General features: G+C 59.4%; 1 protein-coding gene across 1 annotated transcript; it reads left to right on the top strand.

Moving 5' to 3' along the window:
- The first annotated feature begins 9,597 nt into the window (after positions 1-9,597).
- On the top strand, positions 9,598-11,093 carry LOC116877887 (whey acidic protein-like). Its single transcript, XM_032874936.1, has 3 exons — positions 9,598-9,822; positions 10,290-10,430; positions 10,774-11,093. Exons 1-3 carry the CDS (start codon positions 9,729-9,731, stop codon positions 11,091-11,093), a joined length of 555 nt encoding a protein of 184 aa, XP_032730827.1. The 5' UTR covers positions 9,598-9,728.

The raw sequence follows: 11,093 nt of genomic DNA on the forward strand, positions 1-11,093 counted from the left end.
TGAGGTGGGCCACCCAGGCCCCCGGGGAACTCACGAGGGTCTTCTCCTGGGACCTCAGCGCGCAGACAGCAACAGGAGTGCAGAGCTGTGTGGTCCCCAGTAGGAAGGGTGAGGCTGAGAGCCATGTCTGGGGAACATGCCCCATTTTGAAAGCTCGTTGAGCCTCGAAACAGGAGGCAGGAAGAATAAGGCTTGCCCTGCATTGAAGAATAAAGGCTAGACAACATCGCCAAGGCAGCCACCAGGATGTCCCTCACTCAGGTCTCCCTTGACAAAACCAACAGGGCATCTGGCCGTGACAACAGTGGTCTCGAGGGACTGTGGGGTCCAGCCAGGACCCTGTGGAACCCCACTGTGCTCCAAGACTCATGAAGGCTGATTTGAGAAGCCAGGCCCACAGCCAGGCTGCCGATCCAGGGACCGAGGGCTGCAGAGCAGGAAACTGCCCCTCACCCCTGAGGACTCAGCCACTCAGCTGGTCTGTCACCAGCATCAAATACCAAGGGACCTGGAAGGAGTCTCGTGCACCTGTGTCAGCCCAGGGCACCTCCAGCACTCCACCTGTCACACACACACATGCGCATGTGCACGCTCATGTGCACACACACACACCATGGCCAGCAGCCTGTGCACGTTCCCAAGCCCCAGCAGTGGCGAGAGCGAGCTCCTGCAGACAGCTGGTGGGCGCGCCCAGAAAACCAGCCCAAAGCCGCAGGCAGGGGACAGACCCAAACGAGGCTTAGCCCCCTCTGGGAAAGCAAAGGGGAAGCTGTGGGCACATGGCTAGACTTGGCAGGATAGAGGAAAAGCGCACAAGCTAAAGAATTCTGCCACAGAAGGGAGCCAGGAGCCGGGAAGGGGGTGTACCCACCGGTGCAAGAAAGCCTGAGAATCCCTAACGGTGTCAAGGGAAAGCGCATCTCCCCGGGAGTCAGTAGGTGAAGACTTGCAAGGTATGACTGCCGCTTCCATTGTGAAGACAGTAACACAAAACTTCAAGGAACATGAAAAATCAAGGCAACATGACACCACAAAAAAAGCCCCACAATTATGGGGAACTCAGTCGTCAAGCGTCTGCCTTCGGCTCAGGTCATGATCCCAGGGTCCTGGGATCGAGCCCCACTTCGGGCTCCCTTCCCATCGGGAAGCCTGCTTCTCCCTCTCCCACGCCCCCTGCTTGTGTTCCCTCTCTCTCTGCATCTCTCTCTGTCAGATAAATAAATAACATCTTTAAAAAAAAAAAAAGGCAATTTTCCCAACTTGCAATTTGCCCAGTAAGTTCAAAATACAGGCATTGTGTTCAGAGCCCTGTGATAAAGTGAGCATCGCAATGAAGCAAGTTAAATGAACTGTTTGGTTTCCCAGTGCACATGCAAGTTATGTTTATACACTGCTCCGCTCCAGATAGCGTCCTGTGTTAAAGAAACAATGTACATATTTTAATTAGCAAACACTATATTGCTGGGGTACCTGGGAGGCTCAGGCGGTTGAGCATCTGACTCTTGATTTCAGCTCAAGTCATGATCTCAGAGCCGTGGGATCGAGCCCTGTGTCCAGCTCCAAGCTTAGCGTGGAGCCCGCTTGGGATTCTTCCTGCCCCTCTCCCTCTCCCCACTCATGCATGCTCTCTCTCTCACTCGCCCTCTCTCTAAAATAAATATATAAATCTTTTTTAAAAAGAAAAAAAAATTAACACCAATCTCTCAAACTCTTCCAAAAACTTGAAAAGGAAGAGACACTCCCAAACTTGTTTTATGAGAACAGACCCACCCTGATACCAAAGCCAGGCAAGGACAGTCTAAGGGGGAAAACCTACAGACCAATATCCCTCACCAATATAGGTTCATCAAAATCTCAACTAAAATTCAACAAAAATTCTCAACTAAGTATTTGCAAACCAAATTCAGCCCTATATACCCGGATTAAGGGAGATTTCTCTCTGGGATGCAGGAATGGTTCAACATTCACCAATCGATCAATGTGATACATCACATTAATGGAATGAAGGATAAAAATTATATGGCTATCTCAATAGATGCAGAAAAAGTATTTGGCAAAGTACAGCATCCGTTCATTATAAAAGTGCTGGACAAAAACGAAATGAACGGGAGTCAACAAAAGCCATAAAAGTCGAGCCCACCGCTAGCCTCATACTCACCAATGGAAGGTTGAAAGCTTTTCCTCCAAGATCAGGGACAAGACAAAAGCACTCTCACCACTCCTACCCGACATAGTACTGAAGTCCTGGCCAGAGCAATTAGGTAAGAAAAAATAAATAAATAAAAGTCATCGAAATCAGAAAGCAAAAAGTGAAATGGCTTCTGTTGGCAGATGATACTGTCTTACATTCAGAAAATCCTAATGACTCCCCCAAAAAACTATGGGAACTAATCAATGAATTCAGTCAGGTTCCAGGATACACAGAAATCAATTGTGTTTCCCTGAGTTTTCACTGAAGTATCTGAGAACTAGATCAAACAAGCCCATCCACACTAGCACCAAAAACAATAAATCACCGAGGAATACGTTTGCCCAAGAGGTGGAAAGTTGGTGCGCTGGAAACTGTGACACTTGGAGGAAAGAAAGTGAACCACACGAAGCCAACGGGAAGATACCGTCATGGGCGGATGAAGAGTGTTTAAACGTCCCCAACACCGAAAGCCTGGTCCTGGGTGAGCTCAGCCCTTGCAATCTGGACGCCGGTTCCTTCGGTCCGGGTTGTCACAGGGACTGTGAAAGGGGGAGCCGTCTGTCCACAGGGTCCCCTCTCCCTGGCCATATCCCCACTCCCAGCGCAGACACTGCCCCTCTGTCTCGCTCACAGGCTACCCATGTTCTTGGGCTTCCAAAGACTCTGAGTCTGCGGGGCGGCTTCCTTCACACATTCTTCTCTGTGCTTCTATCCAGATTTACTGATTTCTACCTTGATCTTTACTGTTCCCTTCCTTCTCCTTGATCTTCCCATCTTGGTTCCTCCAGGGGAGCCCTCAGATGATTGACGGGAGGCGCTGCCCTGGCCACGCCCACAGGCTGCCCCACAGGCTGCTTCCTTGCCATTCAGCACAGGTGGGTCTTCCCTGTCCCTCAGGCCTTCCCTTGGACCCGTGGCTTTAGTTACCACCGTGTTTAGTTACCAAGAGTTTGAGGGGGGGGCACCGGGGCGGCTCAGTGGGTTAAGATCTCAGGGTCCTGGAATCGAGCCCCGCATCGGGCTCTCTGCTCAGCAGGGAGCCTGCTTCCTTCCCTCTCTGCCTGCCTCTCTGTCTACTTGTGATCTCTGTCTGTCAAATAAATAAATAAAATCTTTTAGAAAAAAAAGAGTTTGGGGGCTTTTCCTATTATTTTTCTGTTATTAATTTCTACTTTAATTCCGCTGCGGTCATGGAAAACACTCTGTGGCCTCGCTCGTTCTGTGGGCCAGGATGAGCCCATCTTGGTCTGCAGGCGCTTGAAGAGAACACGACCCCTGCTGTTGGTGGACGGGGACTCCTATCGACGTCAGAGGGGTCCTGGTGGGTGACACTGGCGTTGAGTTTTTTCCACGTTCCTGCAAATCTTCCTTGAAGTCATTCTGCCAATCGTGGAGGGGGTACTGCTGACGGCTTCCGCTTAAACGAGGACTTGCCCACATCTCTCAGACCCGCGGGGAGAAGTGGCCACATCCACATGGGCCCCTGGTGGGCTCTAGCAGCCCTGGGGAGCCCTGCACGCCGAGCCCACTGTCCATCTCCCACCTCATGGGCCTTGGCCGGAAGCCAGCTTTTCTGTTCCCTCCAACAAGGAAGGAGCCCCAGGCACCTTCCTGCAGGGCCCAGGCCTGGCCCCCTCTGCCCGCGTCAACTCCCCCACCTGCCCCTTGAAGGTGGCACACAGGAAGGTGCAGCCCCAGACACAGCCAGCGGGGCCCACTCCTGAGGGCCTGGGAACTCAGATGGATGGTGCCTGGAGAAGTCTGTGCTGTTGAGAAGCTCCGTGCCTCGAGGTCACACTTCTTGTAGGAGAAATCGCTCCCAGCTCCATAGTAACAAGCAGGGACAGCGCACTGTGGGTTCATGTGCAGAAAATAGGTATTTCTGTGTAAGTCCCTCTGCCCCCAGCGAGATCTGGGGGTTCCTAAGCCTGGCTCGGCAGGATAGTTTCTGGGGGTGAAAATCCCAACCCAGATGTCCTAAAGGAGAGTCACGGGGACCAGCTGTGACCTGCCTTGTGGGGTCCTCGCAGGTGGCCCCGTGTTTGGACAGGGTCAAGGCGGGGATCAGCACATAGTGTCCACGCCAAATGTCATGTCCGTGTCTCACTCATCCCTGCTTCCCAACCCCTCAGGATGTTGTAATGTCCTTCCCTATCCACACGGGAGGTCTCATGCTGAGACAGACGCGGTGGGGGGGGGCTCAGCGGAGTCAGAGTGGACGCCTTACCCTGGCCTGGCCGTCTGGATGAGCGCTCAGCCCTCCTGCTCAAGACTGAGCACCAGCCCCTGCAGCCCCTCCCAGATTCCTGCCTTACCTGAATACAATTGTGAACGTCTGTTTGCAGACGCCCTGTGGGTCTGGGGTCCCAGGTGGACCCGCTGGCTCTGCACGATGGACGGATCACTCTCCAGGGCCCTGCTGGCCTCCAAGCTAGGGTCTGCAGGTAGAGGGTAGGGATACCCCACTGCAGCCCTGGGCTGATGCGCCTGCCATCACTTTCCCATCACAGCCCCTCGACCCCAGGTCGGGGGGGGGGGGCCGGTAGGCTCCAAGCACACTGGTGTAGACTCCAGGAGCCCGGAGTTCGGCTGAAGAGCGGCATCTTGAGGATAGTCCCAGGGCATCTTGGCAGCCACCGGGGTCTGCGCTCTGCCAGGCCCAGAGGCAGGGTCCACATCCTTCCCAGAGGCCGCTGCAGAAGGAAAGAACTCGGTGGTCCTTCTGGAAAGTGCACTGGACACAAAAGGGCTGCACAGATGTAGACACAATGCACTGACAGAGTTTGCACATACACATGTACACATATGCGCACACACGGACACCCGTCCGGATCAGTGCACACATTCTCCTACACAGATCACACAGGGACGCCCCGCCTCTCCTTAGCCCCCTCCAGCGCCCCAGGCCTGCAGGACCCCCAGCCCTGCACCCCCCTCCACCAGGAAGCCCTCCCCTCCCCTGCCTTTCTCTCCGCCTCTGCCCATGCAAGTGACAGGGACTCCCGTGTTTCCCCACCAGAAAGCTAGATTTTAACAGAAAATCTCCCATTCTCAGAACGTTGGCTGGACAATGAGATGTTTAAATGCTGGGCAGGGGACGAGGCTATGAGATTGTCGAGGGAAGTGACAGTTTCCTCTGCTGGAACCCGCCCCCCCCCCCCACACCCAGCTCAGCGTCTGCTAGAGAGGACGTCCAAGGGCTTCTTCAGCCTCACCCCGGGCCCTGGGAGCCTCTGAGCCAGTGGGGCCCCCCCAGCCCCACCGTCTCAGGTAGCCAGTGATGGTGTGGCCATCAGCCTGGCGCTGGGGTCCCGCCGAAGCCTGTTCCAGACACCTCCGCCCCTCCGGCTCCCTGGGCTAGTGGGAGGGCTCCTCCTGGCGGTCCGGTGGTGTCCGGTCCGTGGTGTCCAGCTCTCCAGCCCAGGCTGGCTCTGAAGCGGGACCCGCCGCCAGGCCAGCGCATCAGAGGGGGAGGGCAGACACCAGACAGAAGACACCTCCCACCCTACCCTCCTGCCACGGCCTGGCTGGCCCCTGATTACGAGGCTGGGCCTCTCTCCTCTGTCCAAGACCCCAGCCACCCTGGTCCTGTCTCACAAGGACGGGCAGTGACATGTCCTAGGCCCCCACTACCCCCATCAGCCAGCGGGGGGCCTTCGTGAAGTCCACTGTTCAGGCCCCCCCCAACCCGACCTGGGCCTAGCCCTGTGGTGTTCTGTGGTCCTGGCCCCGTGGCCTCCCAGCCCCTGCCCCTGGTGACCCAGGCATCGGCTGCCCCCAGAAGACCCCGTTTCTCTGTGCCTGGCAACATTGTTGGTCGTGGCGCCTGGACTGTGGGCGCCTCCCGCCCTCTCCTGCAGGCCCTCAGGGGTGAGGCACCTGCATCGGTGCGTCCCCTGGGGCCAGAGGGCCACACCTCATCTGGCGGTGGTCCCAGCCACACAGCCAGCCCTGCAGTTGCCTTCCACCCTGAGGACCACCCAGCAGCTCCCACCTCCCACTCCTCTCCCTAGACATCCAACAGACTAAGGAGCCTTGCACAGGAGGTGCCTTGAGAGACTGTGGGTGGGAGAGAACATTCCAGAGAGGAGTGGGAGGCAGGAGGTGCAGCCACTGTGCACAGGGGCATGACCCAGTGAGACTGGGGTGCGGAAGGTGGGGACAAGGACCCCACCCAGGGGCCATGATGCCAGTGATGGGGACAGGACCCCCGCCCAGGGCTCGAGACACCCATGATGGGGACAGGACCTCCGCCCAGGGTTCTTGATGCCAATGGTGGGGACAGGACCCCCACCCAGGGTTCATGATGTCAGTGATGGGGACAGGACCCCCACCCATGGTTCATGATGTCAGTGATGGGGACAGGACCCCCCCCAGGAGTTGTGACACCTGATGATGGGGACTGAGCTCAAGATCCCACTCAGGGTCCATGATGCCCCCCACAAAGAGGGGCAAGTCTGTCTCTACCTTGAGAGCTGGAGGAAACCCCACCCCAGCTGACCCCGTAGGACCAGTGGGGATGTGCTTAGCCCACAAAGGCCATGATGCTCCAGGTGAACGCAGTGGGGCCTCAGTTTCGCCACCTGTCCTGACTTTCAGGGGCTGCTGGGAAGCAGGAAGGCCTGACTATCTTGGAAGAAGATGGGCTGAGGCTAGGCTGGCGGGGCCAAGAAGCAGCGCACGTCCCTGCCCTGCGGCTGGAGAGCTCATCACGGCAGCAGTGTTCCTGGAAACCTCTGGTTTCTCCACCTGCCCTCAGGACTGTGAAGACAGAAGGGTCCTGCACCCACGTTTCTCCCGCCAACACCTCTTGCTCTGTTCCCAACCCCAGCCCTCTGGGCTGTGCGTCCCCTCCTGGCATGGGCACGGCTCGTGACCCCAGGGGGTCATAGCCAACCTCCGCACTCCCCTACCTCGAGACCCCCAGCTCAGGGAGAAGGGTGGCCCAGCCACACAGAAGGCTCCCATCGCAGGTGAAGAAATGTTTACGACGGTGCCAGCCTGCAGGGAACAGCCACGCTCCCCCACCACAGAGTCCCCTGCCCCAAGTACGGTGCTTTCTGGAAGTCTAAAGGGCCTGGGGAGGGCTCAGTGTGCTTGTCTGTACCCTCGGGCAGCGTGGCCCCCGTGACCGAGGTCGTCGGGGGGACGGGGGGATGGCTACTTCTGCAGGGGGGCATGAGATGGGTGGGCGGGTGGTAGACGCACAGATGAGGGAAAATGAAAGGAAGTCCAAGCGAGCCAGGGACAAGACAGCTCCAGGACGCAGATCGGGTGTGAGTTCTGTTTTCTCCGTGTGTTTCTGAATTGTCCCAGCTTCCTGCATCGTGTGTTATTCTTCTAATCAGAGCGACTAGAGGTTGTTTTCTAAGTAATATGAGCTGCGTCACAGAAAGCTTCCCAGAGCAGGGGGTGCCTTGGCCACCAGCAGTGGCCTCCTACCATCCTCGCATGGCCCCAATAGGAAAACCCGGCGGGGAGGGAAGGCCGGGTCCTGTTGGAGGGCCTCCAGCTCCTGGACAGGCTCCCTCCATCACGGGTTCCCAGGGCTGACCCCAGCCCCCAACTCCAGGCAGCCCCCTGGGGAGCTCCCAGAGGCCACACAACTATCAGGGGCCCAGCCTTCCCTGTCTAGAGGGGCATCAGGCCACGCCCGGGTCTGGACTCCAGCCGCCAGGCCAGAGGGTTATGCCGCGGTGTGAGAGGTCACTGGCAAGAGTGTCGGTCACCGTCCGCAAAGGGAGGCCTGATGCTTTCCCCTCCCACACTGTCCATGGGTGCCTAGATGCAGGGACACACTGAGCTGCGTGATGGACAAGGGCCCTGACCCAGCGGATTACGCTCCCGAGGAGCAGACAGTAAACACCCCAGAAGGGAACTTCCCTAGGCCTGTGCTGGGAAGGGAGAGGCCAGGGCAGCAGAGCTGAGGGGAGAGGCAAAAGGACCCAAGTAGGAGAGCACTGGGGGAGCAGCCCACCAGGACGGTGCAAGGTGGGTTGGGGGTGGGGGGGGAGAGGGAGGGAGGGGAAGGGAAGGGAGGGAAAGGGGAGGTTAGATGCAGGAAGGAGCTCAGCTGCTCCAAGCGGTCAGAGAAGAGGGGACCAGGCAGGATGGCCTGCCAGACCTTGTGACCATAGGTCCCACAAGCCGAGGCCACGTCTGGTGAGCTGGCGGCAAGTCTGGTCAGCCTGGCCTCAGACCCAGCATCCAAGCAAGCCAGACCCTGACTCCCCTGGTCTTGGTGTAGGGGAGGCACAGAGAGTGGGGACAGGAAGGCCAGCAGGACATGCCAGCGAGTGACCATGGCCTCACTACCCCTCTGTCCTCCTGGGCCTGGTGTTCCCCCTCAGGCCCGTGTGCTGCCTCCTTCCCGGGCTTCAGCGGGGAAAATTTTGGGAACTGCCAGCATGAGGCCGCCAGTCGCTGTCGTGGCCAGGATCTCAGCCGCTGGCCATCCTGGAGGGGCCTGAGCTGAGGCCCCAGAACTCTGCTGAGGGGGCGTGAGGCCATCACGGTGCCCCCTGGGGCCGGCAGGAAGAGCCGGGTTATCTAAGCCCCGGCGGGGGAGCGTCTGGGCCAAAACATCTGGAAATCCACGGAGCAGAGGCTGAGGGCCACAGCAGATAGCTGTCCGAGACCAAGGTCATGAGCGGGCAGAGAAGGTGACCTGGACCCAGTGGCACTGGCCTCAGTCACCCCGAGGCCCCTTCTCTGCCTGGGGCCCTCAGGGAAGAAGGATGGAGGAAGCTCCCTCCCCATCCCAGGAATGCCACCCGGCCACGAGGCCTGGCTGGCCTGCCACAGGCGGGCCCTTCTGGGAAGAGGCTTTCCAGGTGGCCGCCAGGCCCTGCACAGAAAGGGCCGAGACATTCCCTGGCCCAGTGCTGGTGCTCTAACACAGGCGGCCGTTCTCACAGAAAGTTCCAGAGAAGACACACGGCACCACAAGAGAAACAAGGCACCGCACCCGGGATCTGAGCGCAGGGTGGGGACGCACCGTTTGGGGGGCATCACAGAACCCTTCTCTGCCCTTTGTTTCTTTTGTTTCATTTTACCTTTGTTTTTTTTTAAAGTGGTACCATTGCCCTGTGACACGATACTGGTTTCAAGTGTGGGAGGAGGTAATTGGGTGACTGGATGTCTGTGAACCCTGGGACACGATCGGCATGATGTCTCCTGAGCACCCATTAGCTCGCACTGTCACAGATTTTTTCTTGTGATGGAAACTGTTAGGATCCACTCTCTCTGTGATTCACAAATGAATCTGGTTTTGTTAAGGACCAACGGCCAGGCCACCCATCCCACCCCCACCGCCCCTCAGGTGATACCTCCACGAGGGAGGGAAATGGCGCACCTTGTCAGGGACTTTTTTAAGTTTTAAACCGTGTCCCTGAGGCAGTGGTCCATCCAAGGCGGAAGCCCCTGGGCCAGCTGGGCCAGCGCCAGCCCCTCCCCCACATTCCTCCTCCCACTGCAGCCTTTAAAGGCCCCTGGGGCCCACAGGCCACCATCTGCCTTCTGCCTGCCACCTGCCACCATGCGCTGTCTTGTGAGCCTAGCTCTGGCCCTGCTGGCCCTGGAGGCCGCCCTGGCCCTGGCCCCAGCCCCAGCCCCGGCCCTCACCTTGCCAGGTAGGCATGAGCTGCCACCCCTCGGCCGGGGCGGGGCGGGGGGAGGCGGCGACCAGGAGGGTCCTCCCGGCCTCCCTCGGCTCCAGGTGCACCCCTGAACACTGCTGGCCCTGATATGTTGGTGATAGGACGGGCGGCGCAGAGTGGAGGAGGCTGGCCCCTGGGGGGGTCCCCCACAGCAAAAGAGCAGGGCACTGCCTAGAGCCCCCCAGGTGCTGCAAGGCCAGGCCCCTGTCCTTGGACCTCTGGGTCTTACCCCACCTGCTGCTGTGAGCCTGGACCTGACGCGCCCTTTCGTCCCCAGGTCACGCTCTGCTTACTCTCTTCCTTTCAAGAAAGGGGGCAAGTTAGGGTGCTGGGGACCAGACTGCCCATGGTTCCCGCTTTCGCCCCACCCTGCCCCCGCACCAAGCAGCCCCGGGGGAGGCAGTCCACGGGCCCCCCTCACCTGCCTGTCCTGTGTGCAGCGCAGGCTGTGTGCCCAGAGCTCAGCTCCTCCGAGGAGGACGCCTGTGTGGTCTCCTGCAACTCAGACGAGAACTGCCCCCAAGGCACCAAATGCTGCACCAGGAGCCCCTGCAGCCGCTCCTGCGTGGTCCCCCTCATTGGTAACACCACGGCCCCCACGCCCCACGCTGAGGCCTGTCTGGGGGTGGGAGGAGCCACCTTGCTCTAGGGTCCCCCCTGAGGGGGCACCCCAGACCCCTCTTAGTGACCTGCCCCCCAGCCCCCTGAACTCCCCCCGGGAGTGAGCCCACTCCCCTGCCGGCTCAGGCTCACCCGCCTCCTCCCAGCATCGCCCAAGCCCAGCTCTGTGAGGCGGCAGCCACGGTCCCCTCCTTGGGGGCCCGGGGAGGCACGGTGGAAGCCCTGGGGGCCAGGACACCAGCCGCAGGGGAGACCAGCTGCAGGGCAGACTCAGGGCCTGAAGGGCAGGCCGTCTCTCCCCAGCGCCTGTGCAGAAGGCCGGCCGCTGCCCCTGGGTGCAGGCCCCGCTGACGCCCACGCCCTGCTTGGAGAGCACTGAGTGCTCCCGGGATGACCAGTGTGCCGGCAACAGGAAGTGCTGCCTGAGCGCCTGTGCCATGAGGTGTCTGGAGCCCGAGGCAGGTGAGCGCCCCACGCCCTCCCGGGACGGCACCCTGGCCACGGCCACAGCCACGGTGGCAGCAGAAGGCCTGGGCCGAGACTACGTGTCAGGCGAGCAAAGGGAGGGGAAACTCAGAGACTCCTCTGAGCGGGACAGCAAGACGTGGTCCAGCCCAGTCTGA

The sequence above is a fragment of the Lontra canadensis genome, unplaced genomic scaffold (assembly GCF_010015895.1).
Source record: "Lontra canadensis isolate GAN:19392208 unplaced genomic scaffold, GSC_riverotter_1.0 scaffold54, whole genome shotgun sequence".
Classification (NCBI taxonomy): Eukaryota; Metazoa; Chordata; class Mammalia; order Carnivora; family Mustelidae; genus Lontra; species Lontra canadensis.